Source organism: Macrosteles quadrilineatus, unplaced genomic scaffold (assembly GCF_028750875.1).
Source record: "Macrosteles quadrilineatus isolate MER2022 unplaced genomic scaffold, UCM_ALF_1.0 Scaffold_9__3_contigs__length_116548681, whole genome shotgun sequence".
NCBI classification, from domain to species: Eukaryota; Metazoa; Arthropoda; class Insecta; order Hemiptera; family Cicadellidae; genus Macrosteles; species Macrosteles quadrilineatus.
Window position 1 is genome coordinate 115,903,849 of NW_026542602.1, and position 26,445 is coordinate 115,930,293.

At 33.4% G+C, this 26,445-nt stretch overlaps 2 protein-coding genes across 2 annotated transcripts in view; one reads left to right on the forward strand and one right to left on the reverse strand.

Moving 5' to 3' along the window:
- Positions 1-8,759, forward strand: part of LOC129002255 (uridine-cytidine kinase-like 1) — a 35,186-nt gene extending 26,427 nt beyond the window's left edge. Inside the window, exons 12-13 of the mRNA XM_054429922.1 lie at positions 682-824; positions 8,642-8,759. Coding sequence (XP_054285897.1) covers positions 682-824; positions 8,642-8,719 — 221 coding nt within the window. The 3' untranslated portion in view covers positions 8,720-8,759. The remainder of the gene's footprint in view (positions 1-681; positions 825-8,641) is intronic.
- Positions 8,760-9,981: 1,222 nt separating this feature from the next.
- On the reverse strand, positions 9,982-25,213 carry LOC129002254 (uncharacterized). Its single transcript, XM_054429921.1, has 7 exons — positions 25,067-25,213; positions 22,019-22,180; positions 21,415-21,525; positions 17,964-18,129; positions 15,944-16,149; positions 14,200-14,675; positions 9,982-13,275 (listed from the first exon to the last, which is right to left on the reverse strand). Exons 1-7 carry the CDS (start codon positions 25,167-25,169, stop codon positions 13,102-13,104), a joined length of 1,398 nt encoding a protein of 465 aa, XP_054285896.1. The 5' UTR covers positions 25,170-25,213; the 3' UTR covers positions 9,982-13,101.
- Positions 25,214-26,445: the final 1,232 nt, after the last annotated feature.

The following is a 26,445-nucleotide window of genomic DNA, read 5'->3' on the forward strand; positions in this document are numbered from 1 at the left end:
ATGTGCTACTGGCGGCCATTTTGTAGTGCACTGAAATTGTAAATCAAGGATTGTCTATTACATTCTACCATTGATTTTAGGATACTAAAGTAGAAATTTCATTTATATAGACCAGCTGTCACCAATTTTTTATTAAAACAGAATGTCGTTGTGTCAGCCATTCACAGAATTTGTGAGTGTCTAACATTTTATTTTCTACCCAATTATCTGTTGCTGACATAATTGATGAGTCTTAACAGTTGCTGTAGCTCATAATAAGACGTTCCATCAGTTTGACATAGGCCTAGTAAAAAACATTGTACATCAACATAAATTAGCAATTTAATCTCTCGGTGGCTCTCACAAACAACAAAGAATTGAAAAAAAAACTGGTGACAACTTTAACATGAGGATGGACTGTCTAGTTGTATCAATAGTTGAAGATTATACATGCAAGACTAAACACCTTACCAGCCTTACAAACCAACGGCATGTTTGAAGTAGTAGTCAAACTCTCACATCTCCAAACAGTTCAGTTGGTATGAAGCCTAATGGAGGGGGGGGGCATAGATTTGATAAACATCTTCCTTTCCTTTGTTTGGATTTAATTTTGGGTGCTGGTAAGTTAAAGTTATTAAAGGGGTCTTTACAGGCATTTAGGTAAATGTCTTCTTCCTTCTGTAATCACAATTTTGGTTCCAGGTGTACACACGATTGCTTATGCTTTCCCACAAGTGAAAATCGTAACATCAGCTGTGGACCCGGACATTAACGAGAAGTTCTATGTTATCCCAGGCATCGGAAACTTCGGAGATCGCTATTTTGGTACTGAGCCTTCCGGGCAGGTTTGAGACCTAGTCGTAAGATAGATAATTGAATAACTATAGTGACAAGAGAAATCAGTTACCCCAATGTGACTGTACTATGGTAATCTTGTTGAACAGTTGTTGACAAAGCTATGCCTTTTGACGAAACGTAAATAGTCTTATTCAGGCTAAATTTCTTCTCTAGAAAAAGAATTTACGTCACAGATTTTCTCTATTTTATCTTATATCACTGGAAAAGTGATGTGTATTTGTGTAGGAAAATGTTGTCTAACGTAAAAGAATGTTTTTTTTTGTTTTCTGTTTCAAACTTGATTTTACAGAAAAAAAAAAATATTTCACAAAACAGTTGGAAACAGGGTGTTTTTCCAGAACATAATTTTCCAAAACAAGAAAGATTGTTATGAGGAATCCAAAGATGTTTTTTAACTATTTTATTACCATTATACACATTATACAAGTTTTATTTTGAAAGTGTGATATGTTTTATCAAGGTACAAAGTCACAAACTATTTTTCTTCAAGCTTTTTCCAGTTCATATTGAGTTGATTTTTTAAAATGTAAGGTCATCACTTTTACGTCTGCATTTATTGAGTTTTTGATTATTGCCAAAATTTGTTACCACAGAAAATATTCCAGGGCTAATTTATCGAGAGTAACTTTTTATACTGCAAGAAGTTAATCTTTTTAATCTGTAATATTCGAGTGTACAAACATTTCAATCCTTTTAGATTACTTGAGATTTATTTATTAGTTTGGCTCATTCCCTTTTTGAGATCAATTGATCAGTTTTTTATACATTGCTTCAGTTTAAATACTTATCCCTTGACCTATGTGGCTTTTAGGTAGTAAAAACTAAAAAACAATACCTAAACAAACCTCAATTACTGGCCAAAATATCTATGTCCTTGTAGGTTGATTTTACCCTTTTTAAACTTCTAGTGAATCATACTGCTGACCATAAGTTTATGTATTATGACTGACATAATACATATTTATTTTTTTCATAGTTACTATGCTTTATATTCAACTATTTTTTTAACCATCTATTTGTCAGAAATGTTATACTTGTAGGAATTTTACACTAGATGTGCAATTTTTAGTTCTTAACATCAAGCCAAAGTTAGCTTGGTATGGTTTTTATTTATTTTATAAGTTTTTCCTTTTCCTTATATTATTCATCAGTATTCCAAAGCTAAGAGCTTATTCGGTTTTAAGCATATTTATTTCCTACTTGTCTTTAGTTTAGGATTACTATATTACAATATTTAAGGAAGAAACTTATGCTACTTAAATAACATTAGAAATTAAAATAACTAAGTTAGATTTTTTATGATATAACTTTTTATACGATGACCAAGTTTGTTATGTTATTCTACTCCTAAAAAAATTCGAGGGATGAAGTAAATGAAATACATTTACTAGAAAATTTCAATTATAATCAAATGGTTGTAATAAATACATATTTAGACATAATATGGGTACTTTGTTGGAAAGGCCATTACAAATTGACACTTCTTTATTATTTTAATTATTTTAAGTAATTTGAAAAATATTATTATTATTATTACTCATTTGTGATCATTGAACAGATGTTACTATATTCTAGATCTACATTTTCTTAAAATATCTCTTTGTATCGGTGCTTTTAGTTTCAACACTTATAAACTTGTGATATTTTCTGTTTTATCACTTAAGTCATTAGTTTTAAGCCAGAGACATAATATTTAAAGTAAAATATATGTTGTTTTCATAGATCATTCATTAGAAGTGTTATATGGATTTACAGTTGACTCTCAATATTGGACCTGAATAATATATACCTAAAGCCTATTTTTATCTCCTACCGTCACATTTTAGGACACTAGGCTAGCCTGGAACCACTTTTATATTGCTTTAGGCTAGGCCTAGAGGGTCAAGACATCAACATTTTGATCAAGTCCTTTCGTGATTGGCAGAATTTGAACCCAGGACCTCTGGGACAGAAGTCTCACACTCTACCATTAAACCAGCTCGCTCCCCAATAACAATCTTAAGCCTATGCCTATTGCAGCTATATCCTAACTGTAATACCTAATTTAAATGCTAGAAAAGTGAGGTACTTGATTGAATTTACTATGGATTCGCTGTAGATTTTACCCCATGAAAAGATGCAGTTCTTCTGTCACAACACAACCTACTTCCTGTATTCAATGGGTATCATCGTATCATCCAATGACTCCATCATCAATCATGTTGTCAGGTTGAGGTTACTGAGTTTGTCGGACCATCAAGTGTCGGATTATTGAGAGTCAACTGTCATACATCAACAAGCATACATATTAGTAATGAATTTGTGTCAATTAATGTTATTTGATTTATGACATTTGAATGCAATTAAAGTTTTTTTAGTTGTCTACTAATACTTTCAAACAGTGGTTTGCGGGTCTCCGATATTTTCAAGTTGGGTCGGGCAAATGTAGAGCTCATAACATTAAATAAAGGAACCCCAAATAAGTCGATTCTACGTGACAGTCAATAGTTGGCCCCAGAGTTAAGTTTTGGTTGAAAAAATGTTTGGGTAGGCTAGATTTATGCCAGGCAAGTTTAGAGGTATGCAAGCGGCTTGACTTTTGAGCTAAGCTTTTGGTGATCACAGAAAGCGTCTGCAATGATGTGCAATTGAAAATTGACGATTTTGCTGCAATTGTGGTAATGCTTATGTTTTTGTTGCAATTGCGAAAGACTATGATGATGACACTGCAACCACGGAAGTTGTTTACAAGAGATGTTCACAATAATTGCACCTTGACTGAAAAAGATGTTTAAAATTTTGCTGTGATTATAGGAGATGTTCGTAATACCATCACATTAGCGGGAGATAATTTTGTATAATAATTGTTTTTTTTTTAAAGCAACCCATTTTTAGCCTGGCCCAAAGTAAACAAATCTGGCCCGCAGGCCCCTACTTTCACAAGTATTGACATATTTTATGCCTGTTTGCCGTCATAATATGTATTATCTCATTTGATGTACTTTTTAGTATTAAAATAATTTGTTTGGCCTATATACTAAAACATTGACAGGTATTTTAGAAAGTGCTTGCTCATGTAACCAATAACAGTGTCAATTCATTGCTTAAAATTAAGTTAGAAAAGTCAAATAGTACTTGAGCTAGTCTCATACTGTAGTTTTAGCAGATGAAATCAAGTACAATTATGTCTAATCTGAATTGTAACATAGCTACTGTTAGCTATTTTTTACATAATATAATCTATATGTTTAAATAAAACTTGCATAATTTTCAATTTGATAAAAAAATTCATAATTATTGAGCAAAATCTAGTAAAAGTTAAACTACATACAAACGTTTTCCTAGCTGCATCCAAAGATATATTTACCTTCTCATTATTTAACTAGGGATGGGCCGATTCCTATTCTCGATCCTCGATACTTCTCTTGATTGTACTCGATACCGATTCCGAAAAAGGGGTTAGTTTTAGTGATGGTCAGATCCGGATATTGGACTACTGAATCAATGAGATCTAAACTAGAACCAACGCCCGATCAGATCCACAAAATATTGGATCTTAGGCTGGATTCGGTTTTGATGTATCCGATTTGGTTTCATCAAACAAAAGAACTTAATATGGAGGATCCCGATTATAAGGCATATACTGTGACATTGCCAAGCCATATAAGTTATTGACATAAACATATATTGTGACACTGTGACAACATATATATGACAATGTTTGAATTAATATATGTGACTATCCGTATCCATATACGTTACGTGATGTTGACATATAGGCCTACTGTGACATTGCCTAGCCATATAATCTATTGACATCAACATATATTTTGCAAGAAGCACACATCTATGTGTTATTAAGTGAATTTATAATAGGTATCGGTATAGAGTGTGGAATCGAGAATCGAAATCAAAGTTCTGTAATCGTTATCGTAATCCTATCCTGGAATCGGCCCATTACTATATTTAACTATACTTTTGGCAAAAACATTGTTAACTAATATAGAGATCTCAAAAGGAAAATCAATCCCAATCTCTGTGATCCTTAATATTCTTTTAAGCGCTCTTGTTCCTTAAAATTTTAAATATAAAAAGTATTTTTGTTCTTGCCTTTGTCAATTTTTATGATGTTGTTAAAGCAATGCAAAGATGTCATCAAAATTGCCCTGATCAAAAACCAACCTTACACATTAAAAGACAAGCTACTTATAGAAATTACACAGAAAGATATTTGTTATCTGTTTTTGACATTTACAGTAATTTCAACATTTAAGTCTTATAATATAAGCCTTTTGTTTGAAACAAAATTGTTCCCATATAAGTTAAGGGCTTGGATCATCCAATTCCAAGATGTGAAAGATGTGTGTGTAATGTGAAAAATGTCAATGGGATTGAAAACACGTAACGTAAATATATTGTATGGTCTTCTTTTCAGTGAGTTTGAATCCAGAGGCGAAACAACAAAAATTTTCCTAATAATGGTACATTTTTTTTTTTTAACATAAACATTCCTTTAACATACTAATTCAAAAACTTCTTTAATTCCCTAGAATTAGCCCATACAGGGTCCTCAAAAAGAATGGGAACAACATTTAATTTTTAAAAATTTTCGTACATAATGTAACAAATCTTTGCCCATTAGTACCATTTCTAAGTACCCCTGCCACAGCAAACCTGCAGACTAAGCGAATTTCCATTTGCCTGATAAGATTTTCACTGAAATCTATTGTAATAACATAGGGTTCTAATGAAAACCTAGGTTTGCTGCTACTGGTAGGGTAATAGTGTAGTGTCTTTGATTTTCACTTAAATCTATTTTAATAACATAAGTTCTAATGAGAACCTAGGTTTGCTGCTACTGGGAGGGTAATAGTGTTTTTTTTTATTAAAATATTAATAGCTTAGTATAAAATAAATTAATTTGCCAAGTTTAATAACAATATATCCATAAACAAGCAAACTATAAGAATTTACTTATTTTCCAGAAGAATAACATAGAAATTTTAAATTTACAATTTTAAAATTTTTCCATAACTAATAATTTTGTCCAAAAACACTTCAATATATTAAATTTTTCTTTTTTAAGTTCTACAAAATGGTTTGGAAATAAATTGCTAGATTTTGCGTTTTTAGGGTCGCAATGGGTAAAACCAATTTTTACCACATAAAACCCCCTTCCCTTAGTCCGATCATGCTTGTTCGCGAACTAACTTGTTAGGATAAACGTACACTTACACATTTGTACCAAATTTCATCAAAATCGAATAATTTATGCTCGAGTTATCGTGCCAATGGACACACACACACATATATAATTAAAGTCCACGCATAGCCATCCAATCTTTTACGGTTTTAATTGGTGAATTGAAAATTGCAAAGCATTCATTTTGAACCCTGGGTAAAACATTTTTAAAAGGTTTGCTTTCTTTAACATCCTCTAATGATTGTATTCTGTTACTGAAAACGTCAGTTGCATATTCCACAGCTGTTTATATATGTACACAATCCAACTGTTGCTGTTGCTAGCAGCAGCAATGTTGCAAGTTGCTGTTGCATTGTTTGTTACTCCATTTGTGATGAGAGTGCCTAACAGCCTACTGATGGCACTCTAGGATTACTTGAATAAACATGTTTGTACTTGTATAGTTAGTTGCATTCTTTCATTTACATTCCTTTGCCCTCGTCCATTTTTAGTTTAGTCTCATTTGCTAATTTTGATCAAGTGAACTCACAAGTTTCAACTAATTTGTTTTCTTTTAAGCATGCTGTGTGAGAATTTAAATTGTCAAAACATAGTAATACTTATATTTATTTAGTATATTCATTCCTAAACTGAATTTCTTTTTCATGCTGTAAATTTAAATAAATTCACTTATTCTTTTATTGGGGTGGTATCGACTATGAATGAGTGGTTCTACGTTATGTAAGAAAATCAAATAGAGTAGTACATTTTATACTGTAGATGGTAAGGATTTATTCTAGTCTCATACTGTACATTTATTGTTTCACCTAGAGAGAGCAGGGGGCATGTCATTGATACCAACCACTTCAACCGACTGTAGACGGAATATAATAATAATTATGTTGGTAGCATTTTTTTAGCTAGTACCAGGAGACCGAGCATTACACATTAAATTATTTAATAAGTTATTTAGCTAATTTAAAGATATTTATTATGTACGGTAATCAATGTGAACAAATTTTAGATGATACAAGGAAAACTTTTTTTTAATACACCTTTATAAACGCATAGATTTTTATAAAAATTACTTGTATCAGCTGTTTTATTAACTGCAGCTACAAAAACGTATTAACGATAACATGGGCACTTTAAAGGGCTGTAGGGCAGAAGCTGGATTTTTCCCAGCCTTGTAACCAATTCCAATAGATTTCTTGTGGCCAAATACCCCATAATAAACAAAAAAATTTAAAATCCTAGGAGCTTCAATAGAGCTTCCAAGCTGTTTTACATACGTTAATTGGTGACTGAAATTTACGTTTTGTTGGCCATGCCAGCTGTCATCGTCATTTGGGGACCGAGCAGGTTTTTACACACCTAGGGCCGCAAAATCAGCTGCCCGCTTACTTTCTTCAAACATGAATGCATATTAAATACCCAATCCGTATTCATAGCATTGAATTAGAATTGTTTTATTGTCATCGCTGTCTAGCAACTATTTATTATTATCTCGAGCCGGCAAAACCGTCTCATTTTCGGCCCTAGGTACAAAATATACTATTACCTACTCCACTCGCCATTACACAGCGACAGCTCGTATGACATCTGCTGTAAAATGGACATACTGTATAATAATGTAAGCTAAGATAAGTTGGTGATCGATCTCATCACTTATACTCTTCAGATGTTGAAAATAGCTTCTCTCATGAGCTTATATACTTTAAATCCTATATTGAAAGATAAAGGAAGCCCCAGCCAAGATGGGAATCAAAACTGATATTGAACTCGAAATTGAATCATACATGGAAGGCAACATTGTTGTATCCAATCAGAAGTCATAATCGTGTTTTGCGGCCGTAAGTGGGCCATACAAGGGCTCTTATAATGATTTTCATTAAACAATTTTTTGTAAGATCCACTTACTTTTTTAGTTTTGATCACAACAGTTTTGTAAAGAAATGTATTTGTTTTATCAAAAATACCAACTTGGAACGTCTACTATAAGTGTTCAATAAAGAGCATTATAAGAGCCCTTGTATACGAACGTTTTTGTGTACCATTTTCGGGCTGCAAAACACGATTATAACTTCTGATTAGATACAACAACATTGCATTCCATGTATCCAATACAGAATCACCTTTTGCATGACAACTGCAAAACAAAAACGTCTGTAAAAAATGGCTCAAAATGTTATTAGATTTGTTGATGCAGCATGCAATTGCCGATTACTTTCCTACAAAATCATCTGACGTTAATGGGGTAATCAGTGGGTGAGGAGCACGCTGACAAGTGGAAGGAGGGGTGGCAAACTGGCCAACGTCACTGCCTGGAGGCGGCAGATAGTTAAATACGTCCCTGGTGTCGTTAACACTATCTTTACGTGATTGTTGCCTAAACTACTATATTACAAATGTAATTTGACATATTTTTGTACTTTCAAATATTTTTATCTTCCCGAAAGAGAGGTACCGGAACGCCGTTCCGCCACAAATCGAGCATTGGATCTGTTCATAGTGTCCGTACTTGAATTAAATTTCCAGTAGTTGCACTTAAATACATTTGTGTGATACTGATTCATACTTTCCATTTACATAAGGTATACATACTTAGATACAAACTTTACTAATACTTGCAATATTTTACAGAAACCTCTCCAGCCCTCAGGCTATGTTCGTCGCCGAAGAAGATTTTTTTTCACTTTGTGTTCTCCAAAAGTTCATTGAATATGTTTTCTTTAAGATTTTATACATATTTTGCCTGTTTTAGAATATCATAACAGTGTATTAATAAAAGTTAAATGATATTTATATGCTGTGAGAGTTATTTTTGGAAATATGAAAATGGTCGGTTTAAGCATTGAGTGATTTGGAAAATTCCTTAAAGAATAATATAAATTCATGGTTGTGATACGATTTGCCATATACAATCACTAACAGTTGAATTGTAGATTTTTTTTAAACTGGGTAGCCAAGAGGATAAAGTGCTCCCCTGAAAATCTAAATGTTATCAGTTCAATCCTGAGTAGTCAGTAATGTTTTGATAGTTTGAAACTTAACTCAGCAGTCCTCATTGTGATAACTCATTGGGTTTTCATTATCCACCGTTCACATAATTTAGGCCGTTTTAGGGGAAGAAATCCATCCCCTCCACTTGGTCCTACCTTTAAAACAATAGCTCAACAGTTGAGGTTCTCCAAAACGTTGATCAGCTGCAACATACATTAAGCGAAAAAAGTGGTTAGGGAACCTCCCCTCAAAAAACTGCCTAAATTTTGTGAACTGACTAAATGATCCTAGCTAAAAAGAACAGCTGATCCTAGTAAGTTACAAAACTAAGCAAGGCATGCTGAACTAAGAGATTATTTGTATAACTTTTTGAAGAGTTTATTTATTTTAGGGCCGTGCGGTTCCAACAAAACACCGCCACCGCATTAAGTGAAGGTAAATGTTTTGGTTTTTATTTTAAATATGATTTAATATATAGACTGTATGGAATTTAAAAGCCTTAATTTACCTCGTTCTCTAAAATAAGATGTAGTGTGACCTATTGAAGTGGGTGACACACATTGCTTTGCTAGCGCTTTTAGAAAATTTCCCCTCTAGAGAATAATTCATTACCCAGAACTGATTACCTTTTCGTTTCGATGTCCCAAGAGGCCAGGGATACCCTCTGTTCAAATTCATATTCCATATATATTTATTTCGGTTGTAAATTAAATACAACTGTGCTCCCTGAAATTAATAGATTTTCTTGAAGTTGCATGTTATGAGACTAAGTCCATTTTCAAGCATAATACTAACATGAAATATTGAAAGAATTAGTATAATAGTAAAAATCCAATCAGGCAATACAAAATGTACTTAGTCTGCTTGTTAGCTGTGGAGGTAGAGGTAGTATTCAGTATTCATCATTAGGTTTTCATTATTTAAAATACTTTTACAGAATGGTTTATAAACATTTTAAACCCATAGAAAGAAATAAAACGACCAATTTAAAATTATATATTCATCTAGTTTTGTCACAGCTCAACCTTTGACAATATGTTGAGTAAAATGTATATTAATTTGTTTTCAGTCAATGGCAAAGGAGATAGTTGAAAACCGTGTGACAATTGTCTGGGAATAAGTATTGGTTTACTTTACTTACATGGTGATAGAAAAAGTTGACAGCTTGAATAAAAACCTCAATATTTATATAACAACAAAGTTTATAAAATATCCAGAAACTAATGTAACAAAACAACTAAAACTAACTTATGAAATCTAATACTAGTAAAAAACAAGAGTTAAATTGTGATCAAATTGTGTTTTATAATAAATAAAAGTAAATAGTAACATTTTAAAATGAGTTTTTTTACCTATGTTATTTTATCTTTCATACAATTTTATACTATGTCAGTTATTGAGGATTTTTCAAATATTTAATCTTATCAAACAACCAATGCGCTTAAAAGTTTATATTAATAAAGTAGTGATACATTTCCACATAAGTAACATTGGCAAATAAGTAAATAGTTTGGTTATTAAACATTGTACAGAAGATAGAGAGAGTTATAACTATTCCAATAGTCAATGGTTATAATAACAGTAAACAATCAGTTTTTTGTTATTCTAATGAATATTATTTTTACAATTTTATTTAACTGGTATTATGGTCACGGATAATAATCAGGCATAGTAATAAATACCCCCGCCGCAGCAAACCTGCAGACTAAGCGAATTTCCATTGACCTGATTGGATTTACACTAAAATGCCTCCATAAAAATAGCACATTTATTTCCTATTTAAATAGAATTAGTTTAACAAGTACCTTAGGTTTGCTGCAACAGGGAGGGTAAAAAAGATTTTTTTATGAAATGATAATAGTTTAGTAAGAAATAAAAGTATTTTCCAAAATCGATCAAAATATGTTCATAAACAAGCAAACTACAACAGTTGACTTATTCTCCATAAGAATAACATGGGAATTTCAAAATTACAATTTTTTTAAATTTTCTCCGTAACAATTAGGCGCATAATAACGCTTTAATATACTAAATTATTTGTTTTTTTAAGCTCTACAAAATGGTTTAAAAAGAAATTGTGAAATTTCGTGTTTTTAGGGTCAAAAATGGGAAAAACCTATTTTTACCCCATAAAACCCCCCATAAACCCCCGTTCCCATAGTCCGATCATGCTGGTTCGCGAACTCAATCAAGTTTATCCCGCCTTACACCTTCAAACCAAATTTTATCAAAATCGGACAAAAATTACTCAAGTTATCGTGCGGATGGACACATATATATATATATATATATATATATCTCTATATATAGATATATAAAAATTTGAACGAATGGTGTTTTTGGCCTCTGGGGACATCAAAATGAAAAAGTAAATCGGTCCCGGGCTTAGGTCTTACCATGAGACCTACGGTAATAGCTACTTCCCTATAGGGAAATTCGCTAAAATTATAAAATCACAAATGAATAACCTTATTCACTTCATTTATTTATTACATACAAGACATTATGGCACTCAGAATCCACAATCTCAAATAAATGCAAAAGTAGCAGACTAAGAGAATGATGGTGCTAAAAACCAACATCTTTGCAATTGTGCAAAATAGCGGCATTAAAACATGTTAGAATTTGTAGACTAAAATCTACGATTTTCTGGTGAAATTGACAAGCCTAAAACACTTTTTTTACCAGTTCAACTTAAAAACTCAACGCGCTCTGATTTACAGCATTGATATTAAATATAAATATAAATAAAATTGTCAATTATTTATGTAAAGGTGTTTTTCTACCTAAAAATGAGATCAGTAAATGCTATCAACAACTAAGTCTTTCAATTATCCTAACAAAATACAAAACTCTATTTTTCAATAGAGTGCAATTGAATAAAAAAATTCCACTGCCGCAGCAAACCTGCAGACTAAGCAAATTTCCATACGCCTGATTGGATCTACACTAAAATGTCTCCCTTAAAAATATCACATTTATTCCCTATTTAAATAGAATTAGATTACCGAATACTTAGGTTTGCTGCAACAGGGAGGGTAAAAAAGTAAAAAAAATGTAAAATGTTAATAGTTTAGTAAAAATAAATGCATTTTCCAAATTTGATCAAAGTATGTTCATAAACAAGCAAACTACAACAGTTTACTTATTATCTATAAGAATAACATGGGAATTTTTAATTACAATTTTTTTTTTAATTTTCTCCATATCCATTAGGCGCATAGAAATGCTTCAATATACTAAATTATTTTGTTTTTTTAAGCTCAATAAAATGGTTTGGAAAGAAATTGCTAAATTTAATGTTTTTTGGTGAAAAATGGGAAAACCCAATTTTTAACCCATTGGTATAACCTCAAATTAGGTGGTCTAAGTTTTTAACGATTAGAAGATTATTTCCACAGTATGACGAAAATAGTCGGTCATCACACGGAGCAAAGTTTCCGCACATATACACACATATTTGCAAACGTTAGTGTTAGTGTGTGTATTTTCATGTGTTGCTGTTTCATTAATAAACTGGTGTAATAAATGAACAAAAATTGACCCCTTGTGACCCGATTGAAAATTAACATCTTGTCCCATTGAAAATTGAATGTGATAGCCTAGACTGGACTACAAGAATCACTCTGACAGTTAAGTATTTAAACTACTATTATATATCCTACAAGTGATTTGGAGGCTAACAACATGAAATACTAATCTCTGTCATTTCAACAAACTGTAAGCCAAGCCAAACCAAATGGACAACTTGTTACAAACTCAATTTATTTAATCTTTTATGTCACATAAATGATCAAAGTTTCAAAAATTAAGAGATTACTGAATTTTACATTAGTACACACACACACACTTTCCTCCAGATGGTCCAGATGAAGTGTCTACTCTAGTATCCAATAGTTTAATAATCATGTTCAAATTGATGCTTCTTGAAAGGAACCTTTGAAGATGGTCTGATGAAAGTTGACAATTGTTGCCAAAGGTTTCTAGAGTACAATTACTATTACAATGACTTTCAGACAATTTTTGTGCCATCCACTTTACATTATTCTACTCTATAGGTTGTATCTCCTGATGAGTCAGCTGTTACTGTGATCACCTGTTCAGTATCTAGAGTCTACATAACGGTTAAACAGAGCTTCCCAGTGTTCGGAACGTCCAGATGTTGGAATGTTTTCTCCGTTTTGTTTTCTAGTGTATTCTTCACATTCTTCCAAACTTGCTTCTCCATTCATGAATCGGCTGCCGAAGCCAGAGTGAAATGTTAGGTAGCGTTGCTGCAATCAAAATAGTGATAACAAAAATACAGCACAACAATTGGGGTCAAATTACATGTGGGTTAATCAATAGCATAATGGTTGTAGCTAATCAAACACCCAAAACAGTTTATAGTTTAGTCGTTTAGTGTATACTGTATGTGTAAAAAATATAAATTTTTGACGATCTGAAAAAGAATTAGCCAAAGAACTATTTTTATTTTAATGAGATTTTTTGGAGGAGATTTTCTATTTCCTTTTTGAGAAATTATTTGGCGATGTTAAATCTATTAGTTATTTACTTAATAGATTGAGGTTAATAGAAAGAACTTGTTCTCACAAGCTGTAAAAGTAATGTAGGACGGATCTGTTTAAATTTGAAGTTTAGCATTCCTATAGAGTTAGTGATTATTAAACAGCTCCAAAATATATATATAATTGTTTCCATTTCAAATAATAAACTGAAGTTAAATTAAATACACAATTAAATTACATAGTTTGGGATAATGTATACTTATTTAAGTGACATAAAGACTATATAATTTGTGATATCGATGACACCGTTAAATTTCAACCAATGCACAATCTTGTATCCAAACATGCAAAGCTCATTTTAAATTAATTAATAGTAATTTATTAGTACCTAATAGTAAAATTTAAAAAATAAATTTCTAGACAAACTTTTTAACTATTCATTTTTTACAAATGAATATGACAAGCAATCATATTTACAATATGTCCAAAAATATCTTTTTCATGAACATTTATATGTTGGTGCTATTTTAAGAATATAACTACGCCTTCCTACACTTTTCAATATTTTCAATACCTAACCTACACCCCCACTGTAAATGTTAACAGTATCAGGATTGAAGTGTATTTATAATTTTTTTTTAAACGGGTTATAAAACAAACGTTCTTATAACAATGTTACTATACTCTCACCTGCAAATTTTTAATGAACACTCCATCAGCGATGATCTTAGCTGCAACTCTCAAAGCCTTGGCGTAAGTATCGATGGTAGATATGTAAGCGACGGCCAAATCCTTGAGGTCTACAGAGTCAGGACGAAGCTTCACCCCGATGTTGATTCCTCCTGGCTGTAGTCCTCCGTTCTCAATCACAGATTTGAGCAGCAGCACAGCGTCGGGCAGATGAGGAGGCGTTGTTGTGAAGGTCGTGTCGACAGATCCGAGAGCTCCGTAGACAGACGCTAGAGTCAGCTGATGTCCAGGTCTCACACTCAACTTGTACTGCCGGTCCAGCCCGTAGTGTTTGAGGAAGCAGATTGCGCTCGTAGAGTCATACTCGTAACGGAAGAACGTTTTCTGCTCTGTATCGTAATTGCTATCGTTGAACCAATCTTCGAAGTTTGGCTCGTAAAGTAGTTGACCTCTGTAGCCTAGTCTGTCTTTGTAATCTGTGAGGAAATATTTATTTTGTAAATATGTTTACTCCTAGCTTTGTTCTCCTAGGAGGAGACTTTGTGTTCTGTTAAGAGAAATGTTTAAAAAAAGCCTGATTGGTTTATAACTGGTGATTATAATCGGTTTCTTAAAAAGAATCAAGTAAGTTAGTAGTAAAAGCAAAATCTTTCATCACTAATATATCTAAGTGGAAGGTAGCGATTATCGTTAACAGCTTATGTAAAAAAGGTTATGATTCCAAAGTTTTGATTTAGAGCAACAGAAAATGATCATTTGATTTTCCCTTCTTTCCAATTTGTTTTCCATTTGCTGACAAGGCACTGTTTTATCTTATCCATTTATCTTACCCTTTGTAATTCTTTGCCTATCAAGCCTCAAAAAGTCAGAGGCATTGTTTTTAACTTCCCGTATATCAGAAATCAATCAATCAATTATTTAAGATGGGGACGCCACTATGTGCGTATTTTAACCCAAATATGAGTGAAGGATGAGTGTAGGATGAGTGGTGCGATCTTGTAGTCTTGTTAGTGACTAAGGCCGACATGTTCCTTAGGCACAGCTGTTAATTAATAGCCCATACAGCTAATGGCAACTAAGGGACCTACAGTTTATAGTGGAATCCGAACCACATTTTTTCCTTGTAATTTATGAATTGGTCTAGTTATCGGGATAGTACTGCGGATAGTCGTAGTACTCACTAGTGCGGACGTTAATCCAAACCAGGGAGTATCGCATCCACAGTGCATCCCTATAAATATCCACAATTCGTATAAATGCTCTTCTCGCATCAATTATTCCACTATGATTTGCCTTGCAAATGAAACTTGATGTTTCTGTTAAGTTCTACCTCTACCTCCACATACTTTGTGCGCTAGAAACTCACAATAACAAAACATACAAAACATAGCTTTGTAGCATACAATAACAAAACATACTATTAGAGTTTCTTGGGGGAAAAGGATTGATGTATCAGCAGCTTTGGTTCAGTTGATCAGCCTTAGGCTCTTGGCTAATCCTATTATCCTATATCATTATTATTATTAAATTATTAATATTATTATATGGTACCATTGACTGATGGTACATAGATTATTTCATTTATTTATAAGTGGATGGTTTTATTTTTGTTTTAGAGTTAGAGAGGACTTGCAAGTTCTAACTTCGCCTCTCAAATAAATAGGAACATTTTTATTTTACTAACAGAGTTGCATTTGAAGAACATTTATGGGGTTTTTTAAAAATATATAGTTATAATCTCTACCTGCAGCCATCTTCAGCAGTCTGGCATAGTTGCGCAGTTGACGGGAGTGGTCGGTGTTGAGTGTTGAGCTAAAGCCCTCCCTCGCGCCTCGGAACAGGAAGTTCTCTGCTCCGAGCTTTTGAGCGATCTCCAACGCCTTCTTAATCTGAGCGCCTGCAGCACTTACCACCGCTGCGTCCGAACTGGTGCCTGCTCCGTTGAAGTACCTGGAGAACAAGGTAAATCAGTTAAAATAAACACTAACTCCTGGAGAAACTGTGGGTATGAAGATTCTGGAATATTACTTAATACACATTAGTTTGCATGCAAGTACAGTAGAAACTTGCTAACGTGGATGCAACTGGACTTTGGCAGTGCCAGATTGCCAAAGTGTCAGATCCCTGTGAACTAATTAAAATTCACCGTTATTGTGATAATAGCCGTAGTGTCAAAAGGGCTATTACTAATAGGCTTTTTCATCACTCCGTAACGAAAGTAACTATTTTCGATAACAGCTGACTTCAATGAAAGTAGTCGTTTCCCAAGCTCTAATTTAGGGCGAGGGAAAATCGATCAGCTGATTTTCCCTCGCTCTAAATTTACTTTCCCTCGCTCTCAATTAGTTCTCCATTTCTTCACTACGCGCGCTAGTGTTTTGTTATGGTTTAATTTAATGATTTGAATCAGCTGTATGTATTGTTCAAAGTTGTTTTATTCTTTTATTTTGATATTTAAACAAAATGTATTGAGAAATATACGTAGATTTCCTTTTAGAAAATTTTATTTTATTTCATTTTGATGTTCAATCAAATTAATTAAGAAATAAAATAGTTGTAATATTACTGAGGTCTGCTATTCTGTGTTTGTGTATTTTTGCGTCGTGATGAAAAGTATCGTTCATAACTCGTACAGAAAGTTATTATCCGGCACTTGCTCCATTATTCCCGTACGAGGCGAAGCCGAGTGAAAATAGCTCTCACATACTCGGCTTCGCCTCGCACGTGAAATTGATGTTCCCTGTGTTCGGCTTCGCCTCACACAAAAACTTGAGCGAGCGACGGAAAATGCCACTTTCGGTCCTAGTAATGAAATATACTATTTTCTGAGTAAGTATAACCCTACTTGATGTCTGCTGATTATCTTTCAAACTTCTGGCAATGCATCTTGGAAGGCTTATTGAGTGTTAAACAAACCCCTTAAATGAATGACAGATTATGGTGCTATTTAATGTGGATTTTGATGTACAAACGAAGACATAATAATTATGCTATATAACTAAACATAGGTTAGATTTAGCTAATGGTCCTCATCAATAGGGGCAGGATTTTTGGAAATAAGATTACATTCAGAGTCTTGCACTGATGCGCAAAAAGATTTTTAGTAAATTCAATCCGTAATATGTGCTTTGTGGTAAATAAAAACAAGTTTCATATTGTTCGGAATCGAACGTCTTCAGGTGGAAAAGATCATCAGACATGAAAAGATAATAGTTAGTATGGAAACCAGGTGATGTTGGGAAACGTCATAGAAACAACAAATGTTGATAAAGTCGGATAAAAAAGGAAAAAGGGGGAAATAATGAAAAAATAAAACAAATATCAATTGAGGACTCAACACACCAACAGTCTAATTGCTCGTGCTGTAATGGTCCGCAAGGGCGCTATAACAATGGCAACATTATGCGCTGAAAAATTATGACAACTGCAACTTTTTCCATTATTTTTTTCCATTTGAATGTTATGAACATATTTTTCTTAGCTACTGAGTTTTCTGGCTTTACTTGGTTAAAGGTCTGATAACATTTCTCAGGTCTCTTCCCACCTGAGCACGGGATCAAATTCTAGATCACGAAATATTGTGAAACTTGAGTTTTACTAATCGGTGTTGGACATCCAATAAATCATTTACATATTCACGTACATTTAAATTTAAATGGTTGGGTTACATTCAGTTCACCATGAACTTTGTGAAATTAAATATGATTGAAGATTTCAACTTTCAATTAATTATTCTATTAACTCAAATTGTTTGTAGACCCTACTTGTGCTGGGAGTAGAGATCTACGCCAAGCCACAAGGGACGTACTCCTGATCGGTGTTGTAATTCGTTGACAAACTCCACACTCTCGTCCAGGTTGTGACTGAACTCCTCCTGAGAGTCACTTTCTGGAGCCAGCTGTCTGTCCCACACTGTCCAGTGCTTCACTCCTGCGAAAATTCACTTATTTGACAACCATCGTCATCATATCATCACTTCAGACATATTCTTTGTAACCTTGAAAACTGTCTGTGGTTTCATATCATTGATGACATACCTTTGGATATTGAAGTAGACAACCCATCGTTATGGACTAGCTGTTGAGATTTGTTGCTATTAAACTTGGACCTTCCCCTTCCATAAAATTCTCTACATAAAAAAAGTGTTCTTTCTTTTTTAATTCTAAGGTACACTAAATTACTAGATATTCATGATTCATGATTGCACAAAATAACATATGATTATGACTTTTTTTACCCAATACAATTTTTTACAACTAGCCTGTGCTTTAAAGTTGCATGACATTTATTTAATATCTTTAAACCTGCAAAGACAAAAAGCTATCACATTGTTTTACTGTGCCTGAATGACTACTAAGGATGACATTGTATTTTTAACACCAATCCAAAGTATTAAATAAGTATATCCAAATTAACTGATTCGGTAAAGTATCCTCACATCTAATATATAAAATTCTCGTGTCACAGTGTTTGTCTGCAAACTCCTCCGGAACGACTTCACCGATCGTTATGAAATTTGGTGTGTAAATTCTGTAGGTATGCGAATCGGACGTAAACTATTTCCCGTTTCGAAATTCTTAAAAGGGCTCCGCCCCAGTGGCTCTGGAGTTTCCCATGTTAACCTTATGAGAAATGGAATTAATGAATCTTAACAGCTGTTTCAATTAAACAAGATGGTTCTGTTCTATGATGTTCAATAGCATTAAAGTTACAAGGATTACCAACAGGGTGCAGCACTATTATTTCTTTTACATTTATGACAACAGCTAATTTGCAACCAAAAGGTGAGTGAGCGTAGCGAACGAACTTCAACCTGGAGGCGAGTGAGCGTAGCGAACAAGCTAACCTGAAGGCAAGTGAGCGCAGCGAACGAGCTCCAACCTAAAGGTGAGTGAGCGTAGCGAACGAGCTCCAACCCAAAGGTGTGTGAGCGTAGCGAACGAACTTCAACCAGGACGTGATTGAGCGATGCGAACGAGATCATCTTGAAAATTAAACGTAACGGTACTTTCTTTCCATCGGTCTGTCTTAGGGGAAACCTATAACTTAGGCGATACGAAGTTCGCCGGGTCAGCTAGTTATTCAATAAATTGACTTTATGTTCTACAATTTATGTCGCCAGAGTTTGATCCTGAGAAGGATCAGGAGTTTTTTCATGGTTCAAAACTGGACCCAGCTGTTCTTAATCACTGGACATATAATAACCAGCTGATCTTCGTAAGTAACAAAGCTGTCGTCTCGTTCATTCAACACTCATCTTCGCAATAAAATAAGCACCCTTGTGTCAGCTATAAGTAGAATCTAATTAAAAGTATTAAGCGTCTGATATGTAAAACATTATGGGCAGGGAATTGTGTATTCCAGTACCGTACTAGAATACATATTTCCCTGCCCTTAATAGTACTTATACAATCTGAATCTAAACATTGTTGTAGTGTGACTGTGATGATGTGACAAATATAAGATTTACATATGAAGGGAGGTAAATTAGAAGTAGCCGAAGAAAAAGTTAGTTGGACTTAAAAAATTTCTTTTGTAATATTACACACATACTAGTGTCCCTGTTGCTCGAATTCGAGCAATTTCTAAGTATTACAGGCCTTATTTTAAAACGAATAACAGTCATAATTTTTTATGACATTAAAAGATTCGACTCAAAGATTATAGAAGTTATCAAGATGTACTTAACAGATCTATATAATCAACATTTCTTGTAAATATCTTATCATTTTTCAAAAGCTGATCTTGTTTTTTAGTGTTTTCTACAAGTCTATAATAATGATTATAAAATTTAAAAAAATCATTATTTCTATTTCTTCTCCTTAGTGGTGTTCTATGACTTTCCTATGTTTCCATAGTTTGCAAATCAGCTCTTTCAATGATTACTAAGAAATGCAGCACAGTGTAATTCAGTTTTCTTTTTAGTACATCAATTTATCCACGCTCTCTCGCTTTTTTCCATTGTAATATTCACACCAACAAAAATTCAAATAGTAAATAATATTTAATTTCAACCAAGTCAGTAAATGTTTGTAGCAAACTGTTAAATTAGTAAACATTGACTGTTTAAAGCTTTAACTGTATTTATTTATATTTATAAATGAAACTGTTCCAAACTAACCAAACCAAACATATGTTCTTCTTCTCACTTTTAATTTCTAACCACAGCTGGTTTTAACAATGTTTGTTTCCCGTGTTAATCTTATGGAGAAAAACAAAATTTTAAAGGGCCCCAGGGCCTCACTCTCTAATTATTTCCCTAAAAAGAAAGTTTCCTGCACAACTTCACGTTACGCTCTTTCCAATGACACCAAAAACATGTCAATCAGTTCAGTAGTTTCGGAGGAGTAATTGTCACAAAAAACCTGCTTGCGTATTAAATAAGTATAGATATTTATTTTTTTATAAGAAAATAAAATAGGTTTGTTTCTATACAGACTGTCCCAAAAGTCCCGGACCGGTTTAATATTTTCTAAACGACAACAGATAAATCAACAAGATTTGGTACATCAACATCACACCTAAAAATCTACTTTTTTATGGAAATATAAATTTTCTGTCACATCATGGGGACGTCCCGCAAGGAGTCAGAAGGAAATCTTAAATAGAAGCATAGGTTGACATGTACATCAGATTAAAGGTCTTTACTAGCAGAATATAATGCTGCAAATTTAAACTCAAACGGACAACCAAGTCAAGAGTAACAGTGGTTCAAAGATTCATTTAATTTGCATTTGGGGGCAGAGCCCTAGGAGTCAGAACATTTTTGTTAGCGTAAGCATAGGTCGATATGCACATCAAATTAAAGGTCTTCACTAGTAGATTACAATGCCGTAAATTCAAGCTCAAAAGAACGCCTGAGTAAAAAATGGCAGTCGTTCAAAGACTCAAAATGGCAGGTTCAAGAAATCTTTGAACGGCCGCCATTTTGTAACGGGTGATCCTTTCGAGGCGCGGTTTCCGGCATTGAACTCTGCTAGCTAAGCCCTTTAAACTGATGTGCATATTGACCTATGCTCCTATTTAAGATTTCCTTCTGACTCCTCGTGGGACGTCCCCATGATATGACAGAAAACTGATAGTTCCTTAAAAAAGTAGATTTTTTAGTGTGGTGTTAATGTGCAAAATTTTATTGATTTATCTGTTGTCGTTTAGGAAATATTAAACCGGTCCGGGACTTTTGGGACAGTCTGTATATTGTGAATCTACACTTACCTAACTTGGAGTAAAATTCAAATGCAGCTCTGAGTCGCCTCTTGTAACAATCTAAAGTTTGAGTTCCATCGTCCCAAGGCCTGGAATACGTCGACTCATTGAAGCTGAACCCTAGAAAAGACTGTGGTTATAAGCACACCATCTCCATTCAGTACATATCTAAATCTATCATTGTCAGTTTTCACTATGGTAATCCTGTCTACAAAGTTGTACCATGGAGTCGTGTCTACTATGGTAATTCTGCAATGTTTCTTCTTGTATTGTTGAATTCATATAAATTAGTGGACTAAAATATGTTATTTTCTTCAATATCAATATCACACGTGTTTAGATCGAGCATGGCCTCCTCTAATACAAGGCTGCGGTGAGACAAAAGTGGCAACACTGCAATCCCGTCCTACTGAAACAGCTGTTGCATTCATTCATAAATGGAGTGTCTGCACAATGTTTATCTTTGCACGTTTGTTATTACTGTCATAACACCGTAATAGGCCGGCCGGTGCGACGTTGCCACATACCATTAACACCCTGTTCCCTGTACTGCCATGAACCACCTCTGTAGTGTTGTAGAAGCAATGACAGAAAGCTACTATAGTCTACTCACCGTGAGATGTGCTGGGGAGGTGGAAGGCCTGCCAATACGACACTGCTGGTCTCAGCCACTCTTCCATGGGACGGCCATGAACCCTCTCTGTAGCGTTGTAGTAGCGATAACTAAGTGTGTCTTCCACTCCTGCCTCAGGCTTGTACTCCACTTTGCTTAAGGCTATAAAAACAGATAGACACGTATGTCTATTAAATCCAAATTAAATCATTCTCTTCGCTACACTACACAGCAAGCAGCTTATTTCTTTCTGTTATTTTTTTTTGACGATGTTTTTTACGGAAAGGTACAGGAAAAATCAGCTGGAAAAGTCAGCCTTGAGTTACAGTAAACTTACAACAGTTTACTGATTCTCCCCAAGAATAATTAAACGTTGTAATCTTAAATTTACAGGTTTTAAAATTTTCTCTTTAGTTGTCAAGCGCAAAACCATACTTTAAAGTACTTAATTATTAATTTTTTTAAATTTCCCTATAAATGCTTTTTACTATGAGATGTACTCTAGACGGTGCAGAAAGACTACCAGACCCAGGACCGAGTCACTTTTTCATTTTGTTATATGCGTGTACGTGAACGTGATATCTTGAGTAATTTTGGTTCCATTTTGATTAAATTTGTCTTGAAGGTGTAAGGCGAAACAGTGGCAAATCTACCATATGGGCTAATGGGCTTAAGCCGCCCCCCCCTGGACTCATAAACTTACACTAGATAAAACGAGCCTCGGGCTCCTCAACTTACACTAGATCATGCTAGATCCAGATCAAACAAGCTCAATCTCTAAAAAAATCACAGTTTTTGAAAATTACAATAAAATAAATGTTGCGCATTAGTTTTGCGTACATAAACTCAAATGGGCAGATTTAGGTTTATATTTTTCTAGTGTACCTGTTGCTCGAATTCAAGCAATTTGAGTATTACAGGCGTTATTTTAAAAATAATAACGGTCATAATTTCTGATGACCTTAAAAGAAGCGACTCAAAAGATGATAAAAAACTCACGATGTACATAAGAGTTCGATATAATCAACATTTCTTTTAAATATCTTATCATATTTCAAAAACTGATCTTGTTTTTTAGTGTTTTCTACAAATGTTCCCCACTCATAGCTGCATTAGATTGTCCATAATAACAATAAATTCTTAAAAAATCTACGACTTTCCTATATTTCCATAGTTTGCAAATCGCTCAAAAAAATGCAGCACGGTGTTAATTCAGTTTACTTTTTAGTATATCAAATTGTCCAGGCTTTCTCGCTTTTTTCCATTGTATTATTTATGCCAACACAAATTCAAAAAGTAAATATTTCACTTCAACCAAGTCAGTAAATGTTTGTAGCACACGTTTCCTAAAATTTCCTTAAGTTTTCTTAAATCGATTTGTAATGAAATCGCCTTAAAAAAGTTATCCTTGTATAATCTTTGTAAAATTAACGGTTTTCTTTTATGAATTTAAAAACCGTCATAATTTTTTTGGTAGCTTTGTCTAGTTGTCATAAATGTTTGTGCAAAGTTTCAATTTCGTATGTTTAACCATTATTTAGAAACAAACTAATAACTGAAATAAAACAAAATGGCGGCTGTGTGAGTAACTAAGGACTTCCGGACAATTTAAATATGATATTTAAGTATGTTTCTTTTTCAGGAGAAATGCCCTAAAATATTGGTAGAGAGTTCCGGGACACCCTGTACGTATAAAGATATAGATTGTAAAGAACAAATTAACATTTAAAATAATAGTTGTTAGCGCAGCAACGTGCGCCGGGTAACTGCTAGTTTATTATAAAAATAAATCATCTGTAAATGAAAATTGATCATAACGAAATGAGAGGAGAAATGAAAAGATAACTAAGAGATGATAAGATAACCTTGTTATGATTTTTAATATCACAGACTGTATTAAAACTGCGGTTTGATGCCTAATTTAAAAAATGTTCAATATCAATCAGTAATTTCAAAAATAGGTAGCGCATCACTGAATAATATGTTTCTTATAACAAGTTTTGTAGCTCTATATTATTTATTACTACTATTAAATATTTAACAGTCCCGTGGCCTCTTTTCCACCCTGTATATAGCTAAGGAGTTACAGCACAAGCTAAAATTTCCCTCATGAGCGTACTGAGCATGAAACATGCATCTAACTAAGTAGCTTAAAATTAAAAGAATAAAGTTTTATTCTTCCAGTATCTAAAAACGGTTTGTGTATGTCAAACCATACAGGGTGTTTCCATATTGTCTGGACATATTTTGGATATATTTTTGGACTTGTTCCTTGGGCTAAGACAAATATGAAATGCCATATAAGTATGGGTCTAAAATTCCTAGATTTCGGTTTCTGATTTTTAAGAATTATTTTATATCTTTTGGGCATTTTTCAATATAAAAATTTCAAAATTGGTACAAATGTTTACTTTGGAAGGTAAAAAGAACTTAAACATTTTTGATACAATATCTCAAGCCGTTTCAATATGGCGGCCACTTAAAATTTTCAACGGCAAATTTCACAAAAACCGTTACGTATTAAGAAAATCTTTCTTGAGGTAAAAAGATAATTTAAATCCAAATCAAATGAAACCTTGTTTGTTAAAATCGCATGACAAACTCCCGAGGTATCAGTTTTTTTTTTGCATTCGTTTACACAATTTAATAAAAAACTTCTTGATCAGCATTGTACGTGTTATTAAATTTACGGAAAGTAAATGAAAGAAACGTCTTATAACACTTAAAACATATATTTACGCTTATACCGTTACTCACAAGACGGTAAATATACATAAAAGATGCCTTAAAATAGATGTTTGTGGTGATTGATTTCGATTGGACACTCCAACAGTATAAGCGTAAATATATGTTTTAAGTGTTATAAGACGTTTCTTTCATTTACTTTCCGGCAATTTAATAGGAATACCATACTGATCTGTATTATAACAAATAATAAACAGTATGCCATCCTTTTATGACATTTTATGTTTGTCTTAGCCCAAGGAACAAATATGACAATTTGGAAACCCCCTGTACATATGGGTTTGACGTAGGTATAATGCTTACCTGGGAAAAATTCGTTAGCCTCTGGAATGTTGGCACGACTGGAGGCGTCTCGGAGGGATGAGGTTTTCTGTCGCTTGGCAGCTTGCGCAGTAAACATCGCCATGGTGTGTTGTGGTGTTGTAACGGTGGTAGCACTGACCAAGGGTGTATATATCAGCTGACACATGATACCCATATGTTCCGGAGCCTGGGCTCTGTCATGCTGGATGGTTTTGTAAACTAACACCACTGTTCTGCTAGCATATCTTATAGCCAAAGTAAACTGAAATGGAGATAAAAATAGTGGTTTTTTTATCGCCCAGAAGTCGGTAATATTATATTCTAGGTTTATTATTAGCAACAAGATTTTGAGTTGGATTCTTAAAAAAAAATAAGTGTGCACTTAGCAATTAAGTACAACTTAGCAGTACCTACAGAGCTAATGCAATAAGAACATAAAAAATAATACCCTTCTGCAGCAAACCTGCCGACTAAGCAAATTTCTATTTGTCTGAACTGATTGATTTTCAATTAAATCTAATTAAATAACACTAGAAGACCAATGCTGCTCCGCAGCGTATAAATATAATATACTAGAAATAATCAAATTTATGTTTTTGATTGAGTACCAAAATACAGTATCTTGAGCTTAACTGATTAAAACGATCAATAGCTCAAATTAAAGCCTATAATTTACTGATTATTTTGAGTCTAAAACATATAAAACACAACAACAATACTGGAGCTATTGGGTTAAAATATGCACATAATGGCGTCCCCATCTTAAATAATTGATATATTCATATATTGATTTTTAATCATAGAAAAACCTTATGAAAAATAATTTTTATATTGGATGTTCACCTTGCGTTTGCTTGAAACTCGTACAAATTAAATAACTAATATCTTAATTGAAAGCCAGTGCAAATTTTGTTTACTTGTAAGTTGAATGGGATTATAGATAAATATATGCCGATGCTTGATGGCAAATCTTAAAATAAACTTACTAAAGAAATCAAATTAGAAACTTCCAAAATTAAATTTCAATCAAAATTGAAAAAGTTTCTTATCAACAAGGTTATGTACTCCTTTGAAAAGTTTTAGTTCTTTGAAATGTTGGATGTTCACCTTGCGTTTGCTTGAAACTCGTACAAATTAAATAACTAATATCTTAATTGAAAGCCAGTACCTAGATACTACATATGCCGATGCTTGATGGCAAATCTGTGTGTGTATACCTTCAATTTGAGACGTCAATCATGAAAATCGGTCAGGTAAAAGAGCCAAACGAACTCTGAAAAGAGAAACTAAATTTAACTCCTATAAGAAATACTTGGGGTGCAAATTTTGTTTACTTATAAGTTGAATGGGATTATAGATAAATATATGCTGATGCTTGA